Consider the following 27,904-nt stretch of genomic DNA (forward strand, 5'->3'; position numbering starts at 1 on the left):
ATATTTGTTTTTAATTCTACTTCCCTTCTCTCTCTTCCAACGGGCGAGGTTTTTTCGAAAGTTCTCTCTCGCTCTCGCTCGCCGAGTTTTCTTGGCTGGAAGGATTGGAACCCGTTGTTGGATTGATGAGCTCGCCCTCGATTCTGGCCACTACTTTGGAAGAATAGGTAGCTTGCTATGCCGATGTCGGAGTTGTCTTTGAAAATTCTTGTCGTTGTTTTCAGTATTGGAGTGTTTTATTGATGATTTCAGCCCTATTAGATTGAATTTGACTAGCTCTTCTCGTTTAGGATTGATTGGTTTTTCATGTATGTTGATCAAAGTCCTTGAAATTTTCGTAGTCTGTTTACGACTTTCGCTTTTGTTAATTTGATTTGATCTGATTGTTGAGTGCAAGATCTGGGTTTTGTTTGTTTTTCGTGTTGGCTTGGGGATGATAAATATTGGGGGTGAGTAGGGTTTTTAGGGTCTGAAGTGATTTGGAGTACCTTTTGCAAAATATTGTGTGAGGGTTTTGCTTTTGGTGTTTTGTTCAATGATGTAAGATATTTTATTTAGGATGTTGGATTTCGGAGGCGCTGGTCGAAGGAGATGGACGAGGTGAAATTGCAAGAGTGTTGTCTAGAGAACAAACAATCGACAGCTGCTTCAAGCTCCTCAGTTTCCGAAGGCAGTGGCAGCTTTTGTGCCAAGTCTCCTGGGGTATCTAGCCCGGCTGCAACATCACCTTCTCATAGGTACTGTTAGCTACCTCATGTAGACATTTGCATTTTCCTATCATTGAAATTTATCAACTCCAGTTGAGGTGCTTCCATCATTGCTTGTAAATTGGAAGCCTGTGGACGCTATATTTAGTTGTTTTCTTTTATCTGGTTATCTTTTTCTGTACTTGATATAACCTTCTATATATGAATAATGCGTTGATTGTTATGAACTGCATGTATTGTATTAATTGTAGATACTGGGGCTTTGTTTGAGCTTTGGGAAAAGTAGATTCTGGAAGTGGCAGTAAATATTGATATTTTTTTCTTGCTGCACAACGGTACAATTACATTGTTGCTGGAAATTATGTGGTTCGAAGAAATGGGGTGTGTATTTCAGATTTATTGAGCAACATTATTCAAGTCTTTAATCCTACTGCATGCCATATCAGCCTCATTGATAGATTATACCATTTCCAATTATCTGGTGCACTTCTCTTGATTTCATTATCAAATGTAACAATTAGAAACACAAAATTGGGGCTATCAGGCTGGAAACGGCGGCAACAGGCAGAGATGAATAGTCTTCAAGTGGCTTTAACCGAGCTGAAGTAATCTTCCACCACCTATATGTTTGCCCATAGCTGTGATTTAAGGATGTGGTATGGGGAAGTAGAATGGATTTGAAGTGATAATTAAGGTTTAGTTTATTGCATGGTGAGAACTCGGTTTTGGTGTCAATTTGGTTCCTGTAGATGAAGGAAATAATTTAGAAATATTTCAACGCTCATTAGATGAGGGGAAGTTTATTGAAATTGTGGCTACATTAATAAATCTTTCAAAGCTAGTCCTTGATTAAGAGGTTAGAAAAAGCAAAAGCAAGATTCATGTGGATTCTAAGATAAGGTCATATGAGTACAAAAGAGCATGTGCTTGCACCTCAATTAACCAAAATGCATTCTAATGTGGCTGTGTAAGATCTCTACCTTGAAGTTGTTGGAAATTGGAAGATTTATTCATTTCATGAGCATGAATAGAAGTTTAATATGATAAAAACATATAGTAGGAGAAAGATGAGCAAAGTTGCGGCTATTATTTTTGTGGAAGTATATTTAGTGGCTTTCAAATGACAAATTTTTATTCATGGTTATACTATCTACATAATAATAAAAAAAAACCTGAATTAGCTTTAAATAAGAATTTATATGACCACCTCACCTAAAAGCTAAAGCTAGTGGGTAGTGGGCTAATAATGCATATCAAGCTATCCAAGAGGCCCTCTCACATCTAACCCTATTTTGCATGTGGGGAGGCAAACAAATCGAACCTGAATAGGTGTACAAACATAAATAGAAGTATGGAACAATTGCACTATAATAGACATAATAGGAAAGGACATAGATAGGAAGGGCATCTAGGAACTGTAGCTTTGATGCCATGTTGGATCATCACCTAACAAAAAATCTTAAGCTGTTGCCTAATAGGTGGGAACCCACAATGTATGTCAAGCTATCCAACAAAAAAGATGTTTGGTTGTACATTCAAATGAGACAAATAGGGAGAATATGGAAAAAAAAATTCAAAGTTTATTTTTGGAATGACTAATGACTAACTGTACATCCAACAAAGTTTATTTTTGGAATTAAGGAGCTGACAATGTATGTCAAGCTAGAAGCTACCCAACAAAAAACATGTATGATTTACATTCTAGTGAGAGAATTGGGGAGAATATGGAAAAAAATCAAAGTTTATTTTTGGAATGAATGACTAAAAATGGTTGACCTAACCTTCTTGAACTTTAATTCAAGACTTGTACTTGTATAAATATTTTGAGCTACATGAATCCCAATCATTCTAAGATATCATAAAAATGAAGTGAGGGAATTGGAACTTACTTTTATATTCTTCTTTTGCCCAGGGAATATGTGTGTGGGTGTTTGCCATTTTATTGGTTTGCTTCAAGTGGCAATTGAAGGAAGGAAAATGCCATTTCTAGAGTTTATAAAATATTTTAGTTTTTGTTAGATTTTGTTTTCAAAATTGTACTTGCATACAAAACAAAGGAATATTCAAATTTGTAAATTATTGTGGAATTAAACTTATGAATTATACAATGAAACTAAAAGGGCTAAGGTTAGAAATGAGGGTTTCCGAAAATCAATTTGGCTTTATGCTGGGGAGATTGACTATAGGAGCTATATATCTTTTAAGAAGATCAATGAAAATATTTAAGGAAAAGAAGAGGGTCTTGCATATGGTTTTTATTGACTTAGAGAAACCCTATGATATGATACCTAGAGAAGTTTTTATGATAAATAGAAAAAAGACAACATATATAAAATGTAATTAGTCATGCTAGGAGGAATATTGGAGAAAAGATTAAGGTTGCATCTGGTTCGCGAAATATCTATTCCTAGGAATAGATATGTTGTTTGCATAAAGCAAAAACAATGAGACTTTTTATGAATCCATAGCAAGGAATGGACATGGAATAATTATTATCAAATTTCACAATGGGAATGTCTATTCCTTTTTGTTAGATTACCTAAAAGCTTAAGCTATTATGTCATGGGCCAACAATGTATATTAAGCTTTAACACTTCTTGCAGGTGCAACTTGATAGCATGTGTAGATATAAACAAATGATACATAACACCCATTACAGTTTATACAAATATTTTAAAACACCATAGGGTAAATGCGGGCAACAAGACTAGAACAACCTAGGACCTCTCGGTAACAAGATTTGATAGATTATAACTTTACCTAAAAGCTTAAGCTATTAGTTTGTGGGCCAACAATATATGTCAAGCATTAACACCTTCTATTCCTCTTTCATCTGTGTAATATTTGCCTAACTTTCCTTTGAATCTGCTATCAGTTAGTCAATTAACTAAGTTAGGACAAGAATGTGGGCAACAAGATTAGAACCAAGGGCCTCTTGGTAACTAGCTCTGAAGCAATATTAGGTTACCACTTTACCTAAAAGTTTAAGCTATTAGATTGTAGGCCAACAATATATATCAAACTTAAATACTTTTTTATTACATGTTGGATGAAATAATAAGGAATGTACAAGGAATAACTATTACCTTTATTTCAAAATTTACCATTGTATTCAATCTTATTCCAAGGAATATCTATTTTGCGAACCAAACATACTTGATGATCAAGAGATTAATAGCGCTACTAGATTTAAATATCTTGGATCTATTATTCAAATTGAAGGAGAAACCGAAGAAGGTGTTATACATAGAGTTAAAATAGGATGGGTAGAATGGAGAAGTGCTTTGGGCGTGTTGTTTGATTGTAGAATACTTTTAAAATTAAAAGGAAAATTTTATAGGACGACTATACGACCAGCTATGTGTATGGATCAAAATGTTTGGCAACTAAGAAGCAACATGTCGAAAAAGTAAAGTTTCCGAAAGGAGGATGCTAAGGTGGATGAGTGGTATAACGTTAAAAGATAAATTAAGGAATGGATACATTCGTGGTTTGCTATCAAGAAAAAAAAAAATTGTGGTGAGTTGAGCATAACACTTGTAGAAGACAAGATAAGGAAGGGAAGCTCAGATGGTTTGGAAACGTGCAATGTACGTCAAATAGTGCACTTGTGAGAAGAAGTGAGCTAGTTACTGGTAGTGGTAGTAGAAGGGGTATGAGTACACCTAAAATAACTTGGAATGAGATAGTGAGTAGGAATGTAATAGCCCTTAAATAGTTAGAGGAAATTGCCCATGATCCCGTAAATTGGAAAAAAAGGATTCATGTAACTGACCCCACCTGGTGGGTTTTAAGGGTTGGTTTGTTGTTGTTGTTGTTGGTGTTAGATTTTGTTTTCGTAGCTTCAAACTGAAGCATTATGTGTTTCATTCATCATTAACATTACTTGTTTCAAAATTTAAGTCATGCTAATAGTTTGAGTTTTTTTTTTTTTTAATAGAAAAACAATGAATTGGATTAAGAGAGAACAAAGAACCTGAAAGATACGAATAAGGAGGATAAGCAAAGCTCTCCAATCTCTATGGATGTTAGTCAGAGAAACCCCATTGAAAATGCAATTGCAGAACACCAAGGAGAAGTTATGGACACCATCCTACTCCATAAAACTATAAAAGATAAGGGAAGCAGAAACCTGAACAAACTGTAGTACTAGTCCCATCCTAATGCACCAAATAAGTACAAAGAAAGCACATCCCAAAGAGCCTCCCTCTTTGCATTTCCAAAACCCCCTAAAAGAAAGACACACACTCCAAAGAGGATGGATAAATCTATTGTACCCCAAAGATGCCAAACAATAGGTTCCAAAGCCCCCAACAAAATTACATTGCAAAAACAAACGAGAATTGGACTCTTAGATCTCTCTAAGACATAAGCAAAGCTCTCCATTCTCTCTCTAATTGCATAACACATACATTTGGAGAAAGTGCATTCTTTAACTTTTGAATATATGTCATTTCAGTTAGAATATTCCTACTGAGGACTGCATTCCAAGTAAATATTATGAATTATGAGAAATCTAATCTGTTGAATTCAACATCAAAGTGAACTGAATACTACATAAAAGAACAAACTGTTTGATCATGACAACTTGTGGCTGCACGAAACAGTTCATATGAAATGCTAAAGAAAAATGAATGCTAGGACAAGTAAGCTTGTTAATTATAAATTATTTGTTTGGGATAGATGGTTCAATGGTTAGATGTAAGCAAAATTTACATACCAAAATGAAAGAGAAGAATCATTGATGATGAAGGGATTCATGGATGGTCATGATGTTTGTTCAGAATTTCATTTTGATCATGGTTGAAAGTGCATTATATTCTTGCAAACCAAGATAGCATTTGGAAAAGTTCACGGGCTTTAAGAAATGGTTGAGTTTATAGCTTACATTTTTTTGGATTTTGAAAAAAAGTAGGGTCTTTTGTGACTTGCATTTGAGAAGCAGTGAGTTTCAATGATTTATCTCATCTAGAAACTTCTTGAAGATTTATGTGGCCAACAGTTTTCAAGGAAGTTATATTTGAGATGATTTATTTTCATGAATGACACAAGTAGCCAAGTTTTAGTGTGTAAAAGCCATAGTTCCTTATCTTCTTTTGATCCCCAGTTTTTCCATTTCGAGCCGGGGCTTTTGGAGTGGACTACGGAATGTTTCCATACAATTTAATTCAGTTTGATATTGTGTGCTTATCCTTGTTCTTTTGCTTACTGATTTTCTATATTTTGCTTTTGCATTATTGCATACGGGAAAATCTTGCTTGTACTTGCTTGAGGTTTTAGCCTCGTAGGATCTTGCTGATCATACACTTAGAAAGCTTATCTCAATCTCATTCTGATTTTAACCTAGTTGTAATAGAAACTGTACCTTGGTATATATAAATATGGTAGTGACATATTTACACAAATTGGCATTGGTGGGGGTGAAAATCCTATTGCAATTTATGAATTTGTGTTATACATCTGTACTTAAATAGTGCAAATTTCTTTTTATATGCTGTGGCTAACACACATGTTCCATGGTTCGACTGGATGGGGTAATTTGCTTGCGGGCCTTGTTGTTTGTACAAGGAGTTTGTGAGCTTTTTGCTCAATTTCTGCTTTATGCTTAGTTGCATCCTTTACACTCATATAAGTGTTAATGACTTCCATATATTAACAAATGGTTAAAGTGGTCAAAGTTGCTTTGTGCATCTTACATTCCTTTTGAGTTTTGTGAACAGTGTTTTGGCTATTGGGTTTAATTATATAAATTTGACTTTGAAGGAGGACGTCTGGCCCTATTAGGCGACCAAAGGGTGGTTGGACTGCTGAGGAGGTTAGCAGTTTCTCCTTCCCTTTTTGTTCTTGTTTGTTATTTTCTCAATTAGCAAGGAAGAGGTATTCCCAATCATGGTTTTAAATCGCGGTAGCGGGTAGCGTAATGTAACGGTAACGGGTGTAATGGGAAGCGGGTAGTGGATGTTACATAACAAGAAGCAGGTGTAACAGCCGTGAATTTTTTTGAAGCACACACAACCTTGTGCATATTAGCGTATTTGCATATTTTAAGCTTTTAGCCCTTCTTAGAAAGAGTTTTAGTGTATTTTGGATCCTTTAGTTTGTGTAACTAAGTTATTTGGTAAGGGCAACAAGTTTACATTTGTTTTAAACCACCATTGATAGAAAAATTATGTGTGTGTGCGTATTTATACTGCTCATTGTTCTTATCTGTGATAAATTCTTATGTGTACTAAATAAATTAATAAAACAAAATACATTATACACTCCATTAATCTATTAGAAACATAAGACATACGAATAATACAAATATAAAATAGCTAGAAAAGAAAGAAGGTTGAAGTTGAAAAATATAGAACATAAATATCATTACTTGTATTATCAAAATAAAATATTTTACTAACAAGTTAGTATTTTCAAATTATTAATTAATGCATCTATTGTGAGTATTTAAAGAAATAGTAAATTTTGTATCTTTGTCATCCTCATATAATCTTTTCCCCCTCTTGCCACTAGGTATATTGAGAATGATATATGAAAGAGAGGGAAAAAGTGAGAAGAAAAAGTAAAAAATAAAATAATTTTTTGGTGTAACGGTCGTGTAGCGGTTATGTAACGGCCGTAGCGGCCTTCACGTAACGGTCGCGGTCCGTAATGGCTGCTACAACCGTGATTTTTCGTCCCACCGATTTCGCGGTGTGTAACGGTATCGATAACCCAAAAAACCGTTACGTAATGGTCGCGGCCTTTATTTAAAACCAAGTTCCCAATTAATTGTTCAGGCACCTAATCTGGAAAGGCTCAAAGTGGCTTTCAGCATTGATAATCTTCTGGTTTTACTGGTGGCATCATTACTGATGCATATGTGGTTCCACAACTTTGAAATTACCATGCCTTTTCCTGATTATCTTGACTAGCTGCTTGCTAGTTTGAACAACTTCATGGCTTGTACATATTTTTTTTCCTTTTAGCTTAAAATTGTCTTGCTACTAATAACTTTGATATTTTACATTTTCAGGATGATACATTAAGACATGCTGTAGCTGTATTTAACGGAAAATGTTGGAAGAAAATAGGTTTCTCTCTTACCTCAGCAGTGTCTATTGATGTTAATTTTTGTTCCTTTACTGGACCAGTTATAGATGTTGAACTGATATTGACAGTAATTTTGATTTTTTGTGGTCATGAAATTCCTGTTTCTATTTGTTCCTACAGTAATTCACGATTAATCTAGTTATGGGGATGGTCTTCATAAATTTTGATATAATTTATCTGTTTAAAAATTACCAATCTTAGCAGGATTAGGACCTGTATCAGATAGCATGAGAAGATTGTATAACATCAACAACTTGTGTTTTGCTTGTTTTGAGGCTAACCTTAATGTTCGTGCCTGACTTTATTGTGTCTAGAAATTATTCCGTTCTAGCTTCTCATCATAATCTTTCTTTTATCTTTTGGTAGTCTTTAAATAGATCAGCACCTCTTTTCCTTCTTTGTCTCGTGGATAAGTAAAAATCAATTAAGATGCATATTATAAATGAAAATTGAGGTTTTGGTTAAAGGTTGTCACCCTGTATGTGGATTATTTTTTGTAAGTTAAAAAATATAGATTGAAAATAGGTTTCTAACATCAAATGGCTGTACCTTTATCATCCTGAATTGAGAACCTGTCTTCCAAATTAAGATTTGTTTAATGTAGAGTATTAAAATCATGTTCTTGTATCCCAACTCTCTGTTATTTTGGATTTTGATCTATGGCTAGATTTCATGTTTATTTAGTGGTATGATTTTATTGGATAATTGGACTTCAAGGCCCAGTAGTGTCAAGGGTGGGAGTAACTTGCTTCAACCATCTCTTATCTTACTAATGTGGGTTGGATATGGACACTTTTTGTTCAAGTTTATGGTTCTAATTTATGCATAATATGGGAATGATTGCGAAATTCTTACTTCCATTGTTTCCCCATGGAAAGGGGAGTAGTAACTTGATCCTAGAGTTGTTCAGAAAATTACTGGAAAACTGCTGACCAGATCAAACTCGAATGTTACTTATATTTGGTTTAGTTTGTGGTTTTTGGTTACACTTGTAAATTTTTAAAATTTAAGTTTAAGTTTCGAGTTCTTGGCAATGGCACTTAATCCAAAAAGACCAAAATGCTGAATTTAAATACATGCATATTATATATTTTAATCGAAAAATCTATTCTCATAACATTTTATGATACTTTTCAACTTTTAATTTTTAGTTTTAATTTTAGAACTTCAATTCAATGACACTTTTTGTGGCATGCTGGAAACGCATGGACGCATAATGATTTTTTTTTTTTTATTTTTTTATTTATTTTTTTCGGGGGGTGGGGGGGGGGTGATGTTATTTTCAATGGACAACCCCTCTTACCCTCTTGGAACCAATGTGGGACAAGGAGATAAGGAGGATCTTTCAACTTCTTTTGTTCCATATTTGCTATGCTGGGGGTGGGGAGAATTATAAATACCCCTCTTATTCAATGTTGGGTCCCTGACCATTCTGAGGGCTCTCTTCTAAGCCTACAAGGAACAAACTCAAAAATTTATTTAGTACTTAAAGGCATTTTCAGCCCATGAAGTAGTTGTTGGTCTCGATTGCTTGAGCTCAATAGAAGCTTAAATTTTTTTTGGTCTACGTTTTGAGCCAGAGTATTTTTAGCTTTAACATTTAAAAAAAAAGAAAAAATTATCAAAATCAAACTGGGCAACCAAATTTAAATATAAAACTAAACTGAGCAACCAAATGTAATTCTTTTTTTGGTTTTTGGTTTGGCGTTGGTTTAATATTTAAAAATAGGTTTAAATTGGTTTCATATTGATTTTAACCAACAGCTGAACTAATTAAACTGAGTTCATCCCTACTAGATCCCATTTGCATTTAGAAATGCATCATCCTAGTTTAAAGAAGTCTGTCCTGTGGCCCATTTTAAAACTAACTTACATACTGAAGCCCTTGCCAGAATTTGAGGATTCAGATTTTTCCCCCACCTCTTTAGTCATTTTGATGAATTTTGGATCCATATTTTTGTATTTATTTGACGAATCTATTTAGTGAAGTCGTGAAAAATTTTTCAGAATAAACTTTAGCGACGTAGCATGAAAATATGAACTGCATGGATAGAAGCGCAATATTAACAGTATATCATCTGGTATTTACTATAGTATTCTTACAAAATTATTTCTAAGTAAGAATGGTCATCATATACGTTATGGTTGATGTATATATGGATCTCAATGTATATGCAGCTAAATTTTTTACTGATAGATCAGAAGTGCAATGTCTGCACCGATGGCAGAAAGTTCTTAATCCAGAGCTTGTTAAAGGGCCATGGACTCAAGAGGTTATCCCTTGTCACCTGTTCTTGATCTTCCCCCTTTAATTTTAACCTTCCTGGACATTGTGATTCTAATGTTAGTGTTTATGTTGCGTGTTTGGTTTACAGGAAGATGATAAAATTATTGAACTAGTATCTAAACATGGCCCCACAAAATGGTCTTTCATTGCAAAGTCTTTACCAGGTCGCATAGGAAAGCAATGCCGCGAGAGGTTATGAACGGATAACATTATCTGTGGTTTTTGTTTAAATTTTCAACTATCTTTAATCTGGATTTTAATATATTTTTTTTCATATGCTTCTTTTAAGGCTCAGCATGGTCGTGGAACTACCTGTCACTATTAATTTGTTTTTTTTTCAAGAAAAAAAATTATTTTACTTATTTCTTCAACTTTATATGCTTCTTTTTTCTTTTTGGTCTGGTGCTAGAGCTTGAATTTTTCTAAAAATGTTATCATTGTAAAAAGATAAAGAAATAGTTCAATTAATTGACTCAATTTTGAATGTATGCTTACCTGATATTTATTTATTTTTTACTATACACCTTGAATATTTTCAGGTGGCACAATCATTTGAATCCAGATATAAAAAGGGATGCTTGGACACTGGAGGAGGAGCTAGCTGTCATGAATGCCCATCGGACACATGGGAATAAATGGGCTGAAATAGCTAAGGTTTTACCTGGAAGGTATTCGGACAAGTAACTGCTGCAAAACTAGTAATTAAATGCTAATTTGGTGGAGCTTAGTAACATGTCTTTTGTTTTTCTTTCATCTTTCTTGTTTCTTCCCACAAAACTGCTTGTTCCATTCTCACTTGGACCACTAATGAAACATTGAGATCATACCCTAATACGCGAGCAATTGATAATTTGCAATGGAACTAGAAACACCCATTGATTCTTGATTTTTCTCTGAATTCTAGTTAAAAAATGAACCATAAGTATGCCTAGTACTTTCTTTGCTATTTTGCAGTTTGTTTGTGGCTTCTCTCTGGTCCTGGTCTCTAGATCTTTTGGATTGGAGGTGGAATTTTGAGGATGATTATGACACTAGATCTCAGTTTGCTCCTCTTTATTTTACTCAGGATATATTGTTTGCGTCTGCCTAAAAGTATCATAGTTAAGATAAGTTTTGATGGTCGCGCCCCTTGCAACCTGTGATTTTGGTATTAGGATTTAGTACCTCTCCAAAACAGACAAGCAGACTGTTGCCATCAAAATGGAGTTTCTTGCACTTATTACGGCCTGGTGAGGCTCATGCCATGGGATTTCACACTATATTGGTTATTGGAATGAAATTGTTGAGTGATTGGAATCAAGGTAGGAATGGAATTTGAAAAGGAACATAATAAATGTAGGTATGTGATTATTATATTTGGATTCACATGCAGAATGATAACTAGAATGAAATGAAAAAAAAAGTTATTTTCCAAAATACCTCTGAGCAACAATTACTTATTTTTGTAATCCTTAAATCATAAAACTTCAATTTAGCCCTTTTTTGTGTTCATTGGGCCACGAGGCTCCCCCGCTTTGTGAGGGTAGGGGGAGTGTCGTTGCAGTGTACTTAGCCTTACCCCTACTTTTATGCAAAGTGGTTGTTTCCTTGGACTTGAACCTGTGATCAACTAGTCACAAAAGGCGTAACTTTACCGTTGATCCAAGGCTCGTCCTCTTTTGTTTTTTTTTTTTTTGTGTTGCCGAATAAAATTTTACTGTGTACTTTATTTTAAAAAATAAATTGTATATAATTCAAAATATTGAATTTCGTTTTTTCCAAGGTTCCCCGTGATTCTAATGGGCTTCTAGTTAGGAACCTTATCATGAATTGAAATTAAGAGATACCTGTCGCCTCTTCCTCTGATCTGTTATCAATTTGCTGAAAAAGCACTCATTGCCTCAAAGCTCTTTAGAAATATCATCTGAAAGAATTGTTCGATATCCTTCCAGATTCCTATGGAGAGCTTTATATATGGCAGTGGCAATGGTCTCATTACATAAGGCGAGCATGAATGAAGTGGGATCAGGTCAATGGCAGAACAAGCTGGGAAGCAGGAGATCATATCAGTTTCCTGTTATTTTCAATCAGAACGAAGGGCATTTGTTCACTTGGTGTGGTTTTCACAAGAAGGGGTTGGGGACCAAAAGAAGGGACCCTAACTGTTTTTGCATCTTTTCCAGCATGCACATTCCAGTGATCTAACCGTGGTAGGTGTTGGTCTCTGAAATTGGAAGTCCCCTACTTGAGGGAACCACAATTCTGTTTTAAAATACATTCTGAACTATCAAACACAGGAACACAATTCCAACATGGAGTCGTGATTCTGTTCTGGCTTGCATTCCATGAATCCAAATTCCATTTAAGAGACGTACGGTGGTGGACCTTTTTAGTGGCCACTAGATGGGAGAATCTGTGGATCATGGTCATGGTCCTGGCATTTGATGAGGGATTTGTGATAACTCTTGTTCTTTTGGTATTAGATTGTAGGTGTGTGCCAGATGTGTTAAGGCTGATTCTTCGGCTAAGAGAGTCAGCACAACTTTATTGTTATCTGGAGGGCACTTCTCCACTCCTGGGGAAGCTGGGGGCTAGGGATGAGGTCCCTTCAATTTTCTTTAAGGACTCCTATCCTCCTCTTTGCACCATATTTGACCTATAAAACTTTTGGATCCTGGAATGAGAATGGGCTGGTGGATTGCCGTTCCTGTCACATCCTAGATTCCAAGTCACCCTTGTTGCATTGTAGGTAATTAAAAAAAGTGGTAGCTAGTAGGCCCCTCGCAATTTTATTTTCATTCCTGCTTTCCCAAACACTGGATTCGTATTCGCAAACTCCCCACTCCCACTCCCACTCCCACTCATAAACATCTCACTTGGGGCTAATTCTTGCTGTACTAGTACACAACAATGGAAGTCATATACATATGCAAATACAAATACATACATACATATTTGTTTAGAAAATAATTAAAACCCAAAAAGATAGAGAAAGTGAGAAGTCCTTTAATTGTCTTGACATCTCTTTCTCCCCTACGCTCTTTATTTGCATTCCAAATAGTAACCTGGAATTCATGATAGGTAAAATGTGAGAGACGTCTCATGCCAATTTTCTCTATGGTATATTTCTTGCTAGTTGATGCATCAGACACATCAATCTTGATGGCTACGTTTTCCTGAACTCAGGAGAGGATAGCATTTTGATTTTTATACAAATAGAAAAAGATAGAAAGATGAAAATAGAAAATGACCTCAGGGAGGTTCTTATAAGTTTCTTTGCCCCTTGAGCTTTAATACTAACAGCACAAGGCTAGATTACCTGATTTTTGCAAGAGTAAACAGAAACCTTAGAAACTCTCCTTTCCACCTCCACATGTGCACAGACATTCTGAAGCCATGTACCTTGTTACCATAAAATGTTGGTTCAGCCAATGCATGGTGTTGCAAAGATAAATATGTTTTCTATGCTAAGTGGACAGTAGGCAGCCTTGTTTTCATTTTCAGAGAGGCTGATGTCCAGATTTGAATTCATGTCAGTGCACTGGGCAGATGAGTTCTTTTTACTCCCCTATATCTGAACAGGATTTCATGCATTATCTGAAATATATTTTTATTCAAATGGTGTGAAGGATGTATGCAGATTATTCAAATGAATGTCTGGACTGTATGTGAAGTTAAAATGTGGAAATTACATACCTGTTTGAGCAAAGTCTTGCTTATGATAAATATTTTTTTTTGCAGGACTGATAATGCAATAAAGAATCATTGGAATAGTTCCCTAAAGAAGAAGTTAGATTTCTATTTGGCTTCAGGGAAACTTCCACCTGCAGTTAGGTATGGTCTTCAAGATATTAGTGAGCCTGCTGCAAAACCGACTGTCTGTTCAGCAAAAGTATCAGATTCAACCGCTCAAACATCATCAGGATCTACAGATAAATGTAAACTAGAGGAAGATGGGAAGGGCCAATTAGATTCCTGTGAGCCTCTTCCAGATACAGGTGCATTATCAAGTCTTCCCCCAAGTGAATCTGCTGATTCTAAAGGTGTTGAATGCGAGTCTGAGCCACCTGGTGCTGATCCTAGCTGTAGCAATTCAGAGTCAGGTCCAAATTTTGAGAAATGTAGAATCAACAGAGAAGTTGATAAGGACGAAGTTGCTGGAACACCTATGCAGTTTGAAATGTCAAGCTATGGTTCTTTGTACTATGAGCCACCCCAGTTAGAAAGTTGCATTCCATTATATACAGATATCTTTAACACTCATTGCATGCAGCATGAACGTGACTCTAGTCAGATGACATCACCAGATATTTATTCGACTCCACCTTGTGTGAAGGGTAGTGGTTTAGGCAGGCAAAGTCCAGAATCTATATTGAAAATTGCTGCGAGGAGCTTCCCAAACACTCCTTCCATACTACGAAAGAGAAAGTCAGAAGCTCAAACACCTCTATTCTCTAAAGAAATTGGAAAAGCAGAAGGAAAAACAGTCAAAAGTATGTTTTCTGTTTCTGATGAATGGGAAATAAATGAGAATAGTTTGGATAAATCAGAGCCACAAGATGGAAGTTTATGCGAGAGCCCTGCTTGTCATAGTAGTAGCACCACTAGGCTATGCAATGATAAGGCTATTAATGCATCAGTTCCGTATCGGTTAAGATCCAAAAGAACTGCTGTTTTCAAGTCCGTGGAGAAACGACTTCAGTTCACACTTGACAAAGAGAAGTGTGATGGTAATCTAAAATCTCTTGATGTATCTATCAAGGGGAAGTCTCCTTGTTCCAAAGATTGTTCACATGCAATGAGGATGGAAATAACTTAGACACTGTAAGTGTAATCTTGTTTTATGAGTACTTGTGCTTAAATTTTCATTGATTTAATTAGTACTGAAACTCTAGCACTAGGAGTAACTTCTATTTTATATTTTCGTTTTGATTTTTTGTGTGGCTTCTTTAATTGCTTGAAAATGAGAAGTCAAACAAAAGCCAGCATTGAGAGAGTTCCTCTCTGAATAAAAAAAAAAATCTCTGGTTTTGATCACAACTTAATTATGGCATATATTGAACATAAAACCAAATCAAATGAAAATTCATTCATATGGTATTTTCGGTGTGTAATGTGTATGCATATGGTTATGCACATACCAATGCTCATGCCTGAGGCTTAATGAAAGAAGAGTTATTCTTCTTATAGGAGTAAAAAGCATCGTCACTCCAAAGTTTGTTCTTTAGGCTCATGGCTATTTTTCCTTTAAAATAACCAAAACATAGTTCTGTGATTATGTTTTAGTATATGGTATATTATCTATTTTACAGAAGTTCTCTGAAGCAAAAACTTGGACCTGGAGGTTTATGCTGGTTTATTTAGGATGGCAGTGGTCCTTGAGGATGCCGGACAGAGAAGACAGGTATTGCAGGGGCAGCCAAGGAGATACCTTTGACCACCGAACCCAGACCAGATGATATAGTTTTGTAGCATTATGGGAAAAAGCTCATTGGAAATTGGATTAAACTGTCAACTAAACATAGAAACTTTGTGGTCCTGCTAATTTATTGGTCATATTGTACATACATGGATTTGTGCTTGAGTGGAAATTTTGAAGGGAAACCTCGCCAAGCTCAATTTTGGGTGTGATTATTTTGCTTTTGAAAGCTTTCAAAAGTCTCAATTTGTGCTAAATACAACTTCATTAACTTGAGCTCGCAGCCATGAAAATTGGAAAATTTTAGACTATGGGGATCCTTGAGTTGAGCTAGGTAACATTTGGGTGTCTATACATGGCAGTGGGATTTAGAAAATTGGTGAATAAGCACGCTTTACTGGAGATGGCCCTTGGTGCATTCTACGACTTGGGTGTTACAGGATACAACTTTTTGTCATGAGGGCGCTAGGCTGCCTACACAAGACCATCCTCCATGGCTGCCATTTTTTTTTTTTTTCAATCCCTGTATGCCTCTGTAAGAAGCGGAAGTAATTAAGTACAGTAACTTTTATGCTTGAGCCATACAGTTTAATGCTTTGGATGATACTCAAATTGTAAGATAGCTCTACCTGGTCTCTATCCAAATCAATGCTTAGATGCCCATTGTAGAACGTATGTATCAGATATCTTTCATTTTAGCATGTTTTACTTGATTAGGAATAATGCCGATAAAAAAATATTTTGTTAGAAAAGTAGATAATTTGGCAGGTAGGATGGAGATGAGAGGAAGAATGAGAGAATAAAAATAAAGCTGTAGAGTTGAAGAATGAGAGAATATAGTTGTAGGGTTCTTGTCTTTCCATTTCCATATCAGACTCTCACAAAAAAAATGTTACATAAATACTCTCACCAACTGTACTAATGTCAGCTAACACACATTCTCTAACACTCTTAATCTGGCATGTAGATATAACACAGGAATGGTGTTTTATAGCCACTTGAGTTTGCAAATGTTGATGACTTGATGTTGATGGATTTTTTGGACCTGAAATCAGATTTCTGAACATTGATCTGTAAATATCAGTTCAAATCCTGAGCTAAAACTTATGAATTCATCTAGTAAAGCTACATTCATATGTTGTTCCTTCCATTGTAAAGTTAACATTGTAAAGTTAATAGAGATTGTAAAGTTAAGCAATGCTTATTATGACCATCTCCATAAAGGATGATCAAAAGCTTAACATTGTAAAGTTAAGCACTTTTTGCAGAGTCTGTTTCACGTCTTTTCTTGCATTGCAATTTTGCATGGAAGGTTTGGAACAAGATATTCAGTTATTTTGGAGAAAGCTGGATTTGTTCAAGGATATTCAAGGAGTTCTTAGCGATATCTTTTGTGGGGTTTGGTAGGAATAAGGAAGGAGTGCTTTGTTTTGCAGTTTTCTAGGGTCTCTGGAAGGACCGTAACTTGCGTATATTTTCAGGGAAGAAGTTATCATATTTCTTGATATGGAAAAGGGTTCATTTTATGGCTTCTTTATGGTGTGTGGGCGGGCAATGGAAATTTCAAGGGGATGTGTTTTTTTGATGTTCAGCGTGATTGGCAATCTCTTCTTAGGGTGTGCTGATATTCTATTGCTGTCTTTTACATTTTGTGTGTGTGTGTGTGTTTTTTTTTTCGTTTTGTTTTTCTGGGCATTCCCAGATTTCATTAAGCAGATGTCTTCTCTCCCAATTGTACATTCTTTATCTATCTAATGAATTTCTTTTTTCTATCAAAATTTTTTTCCCCAAAGGATGACATAATTTGATTGTAAAACTGTTCAAACTAGCAATTGGAGTAATTATACCAAATTCTTTACTTTTCTCCCTTTATATGCATAGTATTATAGTTTGTAGGTCCTAAATTCAATTTTTTTGGTTTTTCATATATGTTATTTTTATGGAGTAATATCTTTGGGGAAATTTTTATGGGATGTTTTTTGGAGGAGTTAGGTTTTGAAACTCTCTTAATCTCCTTAGCTCATGGGTCCAATCAGACCCATGGGATGGAGATTGATTTGTGAGGGTTCTAGGAGTTATAGAGGTGGGAAAGGAGGGAAGGAAAAATCTAGGAGAATGGATCTTGTCTTGTCAGTGCATGGTTATTGACACTAAGAAATATGAGGCAGCATTTTGTTTTGGGTTCTCTACTTTCCTAAAATGTATCCACATTATATATTGCTTGCCTCTTCTAGTCTCTGAACAAAGGCAAGATTTTTCCTACCGATGATAAATATCTTGCCTCTTGTGTGTGATTTATTTATTGTTTAGTCAATGAATTATAGCATGTGTATTCAATATATGTAGTATATTTGTTTGACATTATTTACTAATGGAAAAATATTGGGCTATAAGCGACAATATCTGGTGATGGCCCAAAATTATTGAACTTATGTGTGCACTTGAAATGTTGATTCTTGATAGTGCACCAGATGACTATGCGCCTAATTTCTGACCTTAAGAAACTGCCACAGTGTGAGATGTAGCCGGATGTCAGTTTGACAACAATGAAATTTTTTTCAGATTATTTATTTTTACCACTAGCACAACAATAAGCAATGTGGCTTCAGTACTCTTGGGGGAGATTGATGCTTTATACTTAATAGAGATTGGTTATTGTAAATAGAAAATAAATCAATGCTGAACAATATCAAGATATAAGTTGATATCTTGAGATTGGTTATTGTAAAAAATAAATAAATCAATGCTGCACAATATCAAGATATCAGTTGATATCTTGACATGTCAATAAATTGAGTTGTATGGAACCAGAAATTTTTATTAATATTTCTCACTTTGTCATCATGGTAACTATACCCCTAGATAGTTTATGTTATCAAAAGAATGCCTAGATAGTTTATATAACTCGCATCAAATGACAACTAATTAATTATTAAAAAGGACAGGTCAATACACAGGTATTTTTCCCCTGAAGATATAAATCAATTCTGCACAATATCAAGATATAAGTTGATGTCTTGAGATTGGTTATTGTAAAAAAAATAAATAAATCAATGCTGCACAATATCAAGATATCAGTTGATATCTTGACATGTCAATAAACTGAGTTGTATGGAATTTTTATTATTATTTCTCACTATGTCATCATGGTAGCTATACCCCTAGATAGTTTATTTTATCAAAAGAATGCCTAGATAGTTTATATAACTCGCATCAAATGACAACTAATTAATTATTAATAAGGAAAGGTCACTACACAGAGGTGTTTTTTCCCTGAAGAATGTAAGAGGGATATCAAGCTCAACAGGGAGTACAACACGAGGTGGCTAAAAAATAGCCAAAACATAGAGACAATCAAACAATAGAACAGCTAAAAACTTTCAAAACCTTGAGGCCAGGGCATCTGCCTTAAGCATCTAAGAGAATATTATGCGCCGTTTTATCATATGATTTATATTCTACTGGGGCATTTTCAAATATCTTGAAGTTTCTACCTCCCCAGATATGATAGGTTCTAGCAGCTTAAACCAGTTTCCCAATAGTAGCAGCTTTTTACTTACCGAGAACCCAATCAAATTCAAAATCCTAGCTGCAGGAGGTCCTTCGACGAAAAAAGAGCAAGCCTTATGATGGATGACCATAAAGGTATGACAGTAAAAGAACATGCAGATGATTTTGAGATTCCCCATCCTGATTTCATGTTAAACAAGAGGCAGAAACAGAACCATTCCATTTAGATACTCTATCCGGAGTTAGTAATCTGTTCTGGTTAACTCTGCCAAAAGAAATATCTTACTTTGGGACATGATACTTGAACCAGCTGCAGGAGGTCCTTTGAATATTGAAAAAAAGAGCAAGCCTTATGATTGATAACCATAGGGGTATGACAGCAAAAGAACAGAAAGATGATTTTGAGATTCCTATCCTGATTTTACGTTGAACGAGAGGCAGAAACAGAGCCATTCCACTTAGATACTCTGTATGGAGTTAGTAATCTGTTCTGGTTAAACCTGAAAGAAATATCTTGCTTTGGGACATGATACTTGAACCAGATCATAGAGGACCAATTAGCAAAGGATTTCTGATTCTTAAATGCTGCCAAGCTGTATTGACTATTGAATGTGTAGATACCATTACGATTTAGAGCCTATGTCACTATATCCTCTGAAATCACTCCAGGGAGAAGGTTCCAACTTTTAATTTATTATCTATCAGGTTCCTTTACAATTCCCTGGGTCCATGCCCAACTATTACCATTGATTCAGCCACCTTTGCAAGAACAGGAACGCCAAACTCATGAGGGAGATGTGGACATATGAATTGATTAATGGGTTGGATGAAATCCAGTTATCATGGAATAAGGGCGTGTGTTTCCATTTCCAATATAGTTCTTGAAACATGAATAGAAAGTAGTTCTTGCATTGAAGATGCTTTTCCAAGTCCTTGTAGGTTCTAGGGGAGGTTTGATAAGGCTGGATTCTTCTTCCTTTCATCTTATGTGCATAAATCTAAGTGACCCAGAGAAAAGATTTTGAGGTAAAAAATATTCCATAACATCCTGCCAATGGGGGCCTTGTTACATTCATTTGTCAATTTCAGACAAACTCCTTCCCTTGAAAACTTGCAGACATTATTCCAACTGATTTTGCAACAGCTAGGTTCCATCATTTTCATTTCCCTCCGGAACTCCTTGTCCTCTAACTCATGTACTCTCATTTTCAGATTTAATAATATTATCTTCTTCTTCTATTAAAAAAAAAAAAGGAAAAAGAAAAAAAGAGAACTTCAGGTAAAGTAACAACTGAGCACTTAGGTTTACACTTCTAATAAGTTGAATTCTACCAGCATAAGAAAGATGCTTGGCGGTCCAAGAATGAAATTTGGAAGAGATTTTGTCTAATGAGCTGATTGCTGTCCTGCTTTTTCACTTTTTAGTAACCAAAGGAAGACCAAGATAATTAACTGGAAGAGAGCCCTTGGTCGCTTCTAAAAGCTGGAGCACTAGGAATCCCTGCAGGAAAAATTTCAGAGAGGGATTGTCTTTTAAAACTGATAAAGCATGAAAAAGGATCCCGACATTTTATGCTAGCATCTGAATCAATATCTCCATGTTCTAGGATTAAAAGATCACTGCAAAACATAGGCAAAGTGATCCTATTTCAAAGTGCCATTTGAAGCTGCCTTTCCTAGAATCTTAGTAAGCAATTCCAATACCATTACAAACAAATAGGGAAGGTAGGATGCCTTGCCTCTAACCTTTCTTGCCTTTAATAAACCTTCCGAAGAACCATTTATTGATAAAGAAAAGCTAGGAGATGTGGTACATTCTCTAATCCAAGCAACAAAAGAATCTGGAGTATCAATTCTTTCAAAGATAGCAATTAAAAAATTCCAGTCAATTGAATCAAAATCTTTCCTCATATGTACTTTGAGAGCAAATTTAGGTGGGGAATATCTGCATGATAGGTTTTTAAAAACACTGATAATGGCTTTTAGGATTGAACCACCACATGACACATGAAGGTTAATGAATGCTATGTTTGTGTGGAGTGGTCTTGGCTAGATGTGCCCCCTTGGGAAGCCAAACACATAGAAGCGGTAAAATCACTCAAAGCCGTGGCCGCAACATTTCCACCACTCCAGATTGTGATGGGGAAACTGAGAGATGCTTTGTTATTAGTTGCAAGAACTACAATGAATGGCTTACACTAGTTTCTATTAAGACTGATGCAGAATACTCAACTATTTGAAGCCTTTCACTTCATTGTGGTGAATGTATATTTATTTATTTATTTATATAAATTGGTCCCTAATGCCCATAAAAGTGTTGGGTTATGTAATGGAATATTGCCTTATTGCTTATCATTTGAAATTCCAAATGTTTGAGAGGTGGAGGTTATTTTGTGCTTATTGTGTGCATGTTGGCTAGATATTTTTGTGATATGATTTTATGAATCAAATAGGGTCTGGTCTGGACAGAAAATGTTACGTACAATTCTCCCAATCGACTGCTCCACCCTCCTTTACTGTTTTTGTGGTTTTTCTTTTACTTAGCCCCTAATTATTTATTCCTTCATTAGTTTAGATTGTTTCAGATATGCTTATCCTCCATGCTTGAATCTGTTCTATTTTTTAAACTGTTCACAATCATTGTTCATCTCAACTGTTCACAATCGCTGTACATTGCTACTATTCAGTCACTATTCATTGTCATTGTTCATCTCTATTACCTTAATTCATTCTCTTCACAGTCACTGTTCATCGCAATTGTTGATCTGAATTGATTTTTGGCAATGTTTTTCATGTTTACTTACCTTCCCGATCAACTCCTAATCAGATGCTTTCTCCTGTTTAAAAGTTGTTGGGGCCACTTTTTTTTCCTCAGTTGGATGTAGTCTGTGGTTATAACTCCTAAGGTGCTGCTGATGTTAATGCACTCGAATCCTGCTGGTAGTAGACAGCTGTTGCTAGTGAATGCATCCAGATTGTGTTGTGTTTTGGTTGTGCGAAGTTCTGGAATGGTTTCTCCCTGCCTGCACCTGTTTCTGTTGTTGGGTTTTTGATCCATCTTTGACCTTTTGTTTCCTGTTCCTGTTTGCATCTGCAACCAATTGACATCAGGCTGTGTTTTTGTAAGGTTCAGGGCTAATCTTTGGACACCCCTGCTATTTATGTGATTGTGGCTGGTCTTATGGAGTTCTAGCGTGGTTTCTCCCTGCCTTCCAGCACACTTAGGCTACTGTAGCTGCTGTGCTGAGGTGGTAACTGTTCAGCTGTTTGTGGGCTTTTCTTTTCTCATGCTTATGCTCCCTCATAGGTTGTTGTGGCTGGTGGTTTGCTATTATCTTTGGTCATAGCTGCTTGTTGAAGCCTTAACATGCCTTCAAAGGACTGGTATGTGATGTTCGGTGCTGCTGTGCTCTTTCACTGATCTGTTCAGTGCTGTTTTTGGTGGTGCATGTTATGCATTTCAAAGTACTTTGAAGGTTGTCTTGATGAAATATACAGAGAATTTTTCTGCCAATCGGCTTGTAGATCACAACCATTTGATTGATTGAATCTTTCAACTGCTTTTTGTGGTCTCAAGCAATGAAATTGTACATTAATGCAAAAGGGAAGTCAAATTTTTTTTTCTTAATTCTCTACCACCTTGAGACTCCAAAGAGTATGAGGGCTGGATGAAGGAGAATGTCATGCTTCTTGTACGGTTTTGGAATAGCTTGGACCCAAGCTGTCACCAAATTTTCACAAGATTGGCTAGGCTGTATGGGATGATCCTCAGGAGAGCTTCTCTCAGGATAAGAATATAACCTACATTTTTTACATCTATGAGAATTTTTTCAAATTTGACTAAGGAGGGTAGGCCTATTAGTGAGTATCATAGTACATTTGAGGGTATATGGGCGGAGTTAGGTTTTTGCCAATTGTATACGAGATTTATTTACTTACACACACTCGAAAAGCATTTTAATGGTTCCAAAATCTTTAGTGTGAAACTTTGCTTGTAGAAAATGCTTCAAACTCTAAATATCTTGATCATTATCACTAGTATTCATGATACTATTCCTATACGCAACCAGCAATCTCTTGCCATCAGATGTCGATAGAACACAAGGTGATCTACTGCACATCATTGAAGGCCAAACTCAAGCACTATTGCACTCAACCTACCAAAACCATGCTTTGGTCAGACCATGCAAGGAATTCTTGAGAATATGCACCAATGCTAACTCTCTTTGAGCAACAAACCCAAGTGGTTGCCCCATATAGACTTTAGCACTACTGAGGGAGAGTTCTTTTGATATGACACACCAATGTTAACTTGCCTTGACCACAAACCTAGGTGATTGCTCCATACATACTTTCTCGTAAAGATGGTGATCACCATGTAGCGTAGCATTCTTTACATCTATCTGATGCAAAGGCTAATGACAAGTGGTGGCTAAGGAGTCGAAAAGTTGAACCGATGCAAGTCCGACTAAGTAAAATGCATTAGAATAGTCCAACTCATACACATGAGTATGCCTTTTTAAAAAAAGGGAGCCTTCAAGCAAGCCACAAAATCATTAAGATTGACCTTCATGGTGTACAACCAACGACATTCAATTGCAAACTTATGTGCGGACTAGTTCCCAAATATCATACATGACTATACCCTTTGGAAACAAGGCGAGCCTTCAAAACCTTTAAGATTGACCTTTGCAGTGCACAACCAGCGACATTCAAACCACAAACTTATCTACGCACCGGTTCCCAAGTATCATTAACCTGTAAGGTGCACATCTCTTCGACCATTGCCTCCACCTAGAGTAGATTAAGGCTTCATATACAAGCTCGAAAAGGAAAAAAGTTGATAAAGTGGTAGCAAAATGGTAATATTAGGGTGATAAGAAATGGTAACAGACAATATCAGAGATTGGATGTCGGTTACAAGTGCATTTACCTTTTCGGACGGCAACTAGGAAGTTAATATCATGGGAAGAAGCTCAATCATCAAAAGAGCAAACCAAAGGTGTATCATTAGGATCTAGAGGAGGCTTTCCTCCTTCGAGTTTCTATCATGAGGATTATTCTAGCCACTAGAAGGATTCAATGAGATGGCAATTTAAGACAATTGGGGTTAAGATAGTATGTCATCAGAAGACTAGGTAGAGGAAAAGAATTGTTAAGGTCAGTATGATTCAAAGAAATAGTATTAAATGGTGTAGAATTTAAGAACATGAGACCAAAAAGAAAAGAAATAAAGAAACAATTGAGGACTATGATAGAAATATTCCTTTTGATTATAGTAGTTAAGAAAACTACATTTATTGATCAAACTTATCCACTTTTGGAATTAAGTGATGGACAAAAGGACACACACCCAAATATGCAAGAGGGAGGTAGTGAGAACAAAGGAGCATTTAAGAATAGAATCGAGTAGGGTATTTTGATGACGTTCTGTTGGTATGAGAATGAGTACTGTGCACAACATATCTCAAACACTTCAGGGATATTATAAGGATTTCATGGGTATGTCTATTCTGTTATTCAGACCAAAAAAAAAAGAGAAACAAGTGTGGATTATAATAGAAATATTCCTTTTGATTATAAGAGATTAGGAGTAGTTCAGAAAACAACATTTATTGATCAAGCTTATCCACTCTTGGAGTTAAGTGATGGACAAAAGGACACATCCAAATATGTGAGAGGGAGGTAGTGAGAACAAAGGAGCATTCGAGAACAGAATCGAGTAGGGTATTTTGATGACATTCTGTTGGTATGAGAGCGAGCACTGTGCACAACATACCTCAAACACTTCAGGGATATTATAAGGATTTCATGGGTATGTGTATTTTTCCTCTTTGTGACTCCATTTTGTTGTTGACTATAGGTGCAAGATGACGAATGAATCATACCAGATTAAGTCATATAGGTATCATCACTACCATGTTAGATTACTTCTTTACTTAAAAGATTGAGTTCATAGGTTGTCAACAATGTATTATAGGTATTATCACTACCATGTTAGACTACTTTTTAACACCTCCCTACACGTGCAGCCCAATTGCACATGGAGAGATAAACAAACAATGAATGACAGGCATTATGGGAATACATTCAATTTTAACGAACTTATAGTAAAAATATGCAATAAGACTAGAACCTAGTACCTCCTAGCTGGCTTTGACACCATATTAACAATGCTTAGAAGATTGGAAAAAAAACCTAATATAGCGATCGATCTCCTCTCTAGTTATAATATATGTCAAGTGCGTCACAATGACCATAATACCTTCTTAACCTGCACTTACTAACATAAGTGATAATACTAAATGATCGATAGCAGACTTAGTTCAGTGTCAAGGGGTATGCTCAAATGTATGCATTGATTCTTTTGGAACATCTTCCTTTGCTTGGATAAATCCTATTCATGTTCTATTTTCATTTTCTCTTAATTATGGTTGGTTCATACCAATTAGATGTCAAAAGTGCCTTTTTCATTTGAGGGTTTGAAACTTTGAACAGAAGAGGTGTACACGGAGCAATCCCCAGGGTATGTTGTCTTAAGAGGGGAGAGTGGCAACCTATGTAAGCTGCATGAGACCATTTTATGGTCTTAAGTGGTGTCTAGAGCCTTTACTAAGTTATCTATTAGTGGTTTATGCTCTTGGTGACCATTATGTTTTTCCTACCAAATGGAAATGGTGCTTCTGATGGTAATGTATGATATTATCATCACAGGCAGTGACTTTGCCAGAATTGTAGCTTTTTAAGTGTCGACTTTAGAAAGATTTTAGATCTAGGACTTGGACACTTTATTATTTACTTGATTGATTGTAGCTTTTAAGTGTTGACTTTAGAAAGATTTTAGATCTAGGACTTGGATGCTTGGTTATTTACTTGATATTGAGATTATGCAGTGTCACAAAGGTCTAAACTTACCTCTGCGAAAATGTACATTTGACTTGCTAAATAAGCCTAGTATGTTGGGAGCAAACTCATTTTCTCTTGCATTTTCTTTTTAATCTGTCTTAAGCTTTTAGTGTTTTGATTATTGATATTCAATCTTCATTTTTACGTGGATGAATGAGTGAAGAGAATGAAAAAATGTTTTTGATTCATTTGCTTAGATGATTACCTTGTTGCATAGCTTACGATAATTTTCCATCTATGCCTTCTCTCTAAATTTGGAGTCTTCCTATATCAAGGTGGTGACACCATCTGGTGATGAATATTGCAGGTACAATTGCTGCCCTGTGTATGCTGACTTACTTTCCATCATACATGTAGAAAGAATAACAGATGTCTGGTGGCAGATCTATTTTGAGAAAGAATTCCGATTGATGTGGTGGTTTGTACAGGAATGCAGTTTCATGAGAGGCTGAAAATGGCTTGAAAATTTTTTTCTTTTCAAATGATCTTCCTTTCATTGTTACCTCATCCAAAATCTACAAATTAGAATCATAGATGTTAGACAATACGTTTTGCCTCTTTTCCTTGGTATACTCATGCTAGTGGGTTCTCCCAAGAAAGAAAATGTTAGGTTGTGTTTGGGTGCATGGTTTTAGACTCTTCGATTTTGATTTGTTTGAATTTGGATAAAACAAAACATAATCTTGACTTTCGTTTTGTTCAAATCAAATTGTATTTTGTTTTGTCCAAATTCATATATCCAAATCAGGAGCTGAACTCTATGCCCTCAAATATAGAGACAATGTATTCTTTAGCTGGAAATAAGCCAAATTCATATATACAAAATATAAATTTGTATTTCGTTGCACGTGATATAAATGCACATACAACGAATGGTGAATTAATTAGATAATAATTTCTTAGTGAATGCTTGTAAATTTAATTTTCAGTTTCGAGATTAAGCCCTCTTGTTGGCTTTTAAACTGAAAGAACAATTCAGTTTTATTTTTTCATTTGAATTTTCATTTTGTTATTTTTAGAAATAAGTGAAAGGATATGACAATCTCAACATTTTACTTCAAAACCAAGAAAGTCTTCAAACAAAAATATCATAAATGTTTTAACAAAGTAGTGGTTCTTCGAAGCATGTGACATAAATTAGGGCACCATAAGCACAAAATTGCCGAAGAATGGGCTTGGATTAAACTTCATTTTTTAAGACTTTTCTACACTTCTAGTGATTCAACTCTACGATTGTAATACAACTTACATACCCATAACCATTGTATGGTCGTCCATTTTGAAAAGTAATTTTCTTTAGGAATATAAGATGAAATCCAGGTTTGAAGATTGAGATTCATAAAAACAAAATTATATTATAAAAGATAAAAATCTGAAACTTGAAATATTTTTAGATTTTTGAAATGAAAATCGAAGTTTAATCGAAATGGTATTATATATATATATATATATACAATTTCTAGAGTATAATATATAATTTTTCCGAGTTCATTAACCTGCAACCACTGGACTTAAACAAGGGTAGAAATTATTGGAGATTATTACAACATTGAGCCTAATGAGTACAATAATATTCATGACTAAAATAAGTTATAAAATAAATTAAAACTCGTAATTTGTAGTAGTAGAGATTGTAGGCTAAAATGCAATAATTTGACGTCATAAAATTAAATTGGCCGCTACTTTGGTGCAATTGGTACTTAACTGCTAGTTTCTAGTATTTGACAACTTATAGATTCCGGTAAGCTACACACTCTAGTTGTCTTTGAATTGCACGTAATCTTAAATTAAAGATATTAAACAAGAAATTCATTTATCTTTTACTATTGTTAGTTTGCCCTTTTTTTTGATATCTCGATACCTCTATTCCATAACAACTAACAATTTTTTAATATAAGTATTATTGCCACTAGAATAAATCTGAAGAAATAAATAAGATACTAAATCAAATAAAATTGAAAAATAATAAATTGATAGCTATATAACATTTATAAAATAAATCAT

The 27,904-nt window shown here is 35.3% G+C and overlaps 1 protein-coding gene across 5 annotated transcripts; it reads left to right on the forward strand.

The window, feature by feature from the left end:
* On the forward strand, nt 1-26,807 carry LOC131160102 (transcription factor MYB3R-3). Of its 5 annotated transcripts, none has more exons than XR_009137929.1 (10): nt 13-167; nt 559-737; nt 6,471-6,522; nt 7,723-7,780; nt 9,978-10,072; nt 10,175-10,278; nt 10,626-10,754; nt 13,807-14,889; nt 21,822-22,378; nt 26,208-26,807. XR_009137929.1 is itself a non-coding variant. In XM_058115439.1 (9 exons), the coding sequence occupies exons 2-8, from the start codon at nt 592-594 to the stop codon at nt 14,882-14,884; spliced, it is 1,662 nt and encodes a 553-aa protein (XP_057971422.1). In that variant the 5' UTR covers nt 1-167; nt 559-591; the 3' UTR covers nt 14,885-14,889; nt 26,208-26,807. The 5 variants fall into 5 exon arrangements, 3 of the variants coding, with proteins under 3 accessions (XP_057971422.1, XP_057971423.1, XP_057971425.1); XR_009137930.1 differs by having other exon boundaries at nt 21,843-22,378; XM_058115439.1 differs by lacking the exon at nt 21,822-22,378 and having other exon boundaries at nt 1-167.
* Nucleotides 26,808-27,904: the final 1,097 nt, after the last annotated feature.

This window comes from Malania oleifera, chromosome 7 (genome assembly GCF_029873635.1).
Source record: "Malania oleifera isolate guangnan ecotype guangnan chromosome 7, ASM2987363v1, whole genome shotgun sequence".
In the NCBI taxonomy this organism is placed as follows: Eukaryota; Viridiplantae; Streptophyta; class Magnoliopsida; order Santalales; family Ximeniaceae; genus Malania; species Malania oleifera.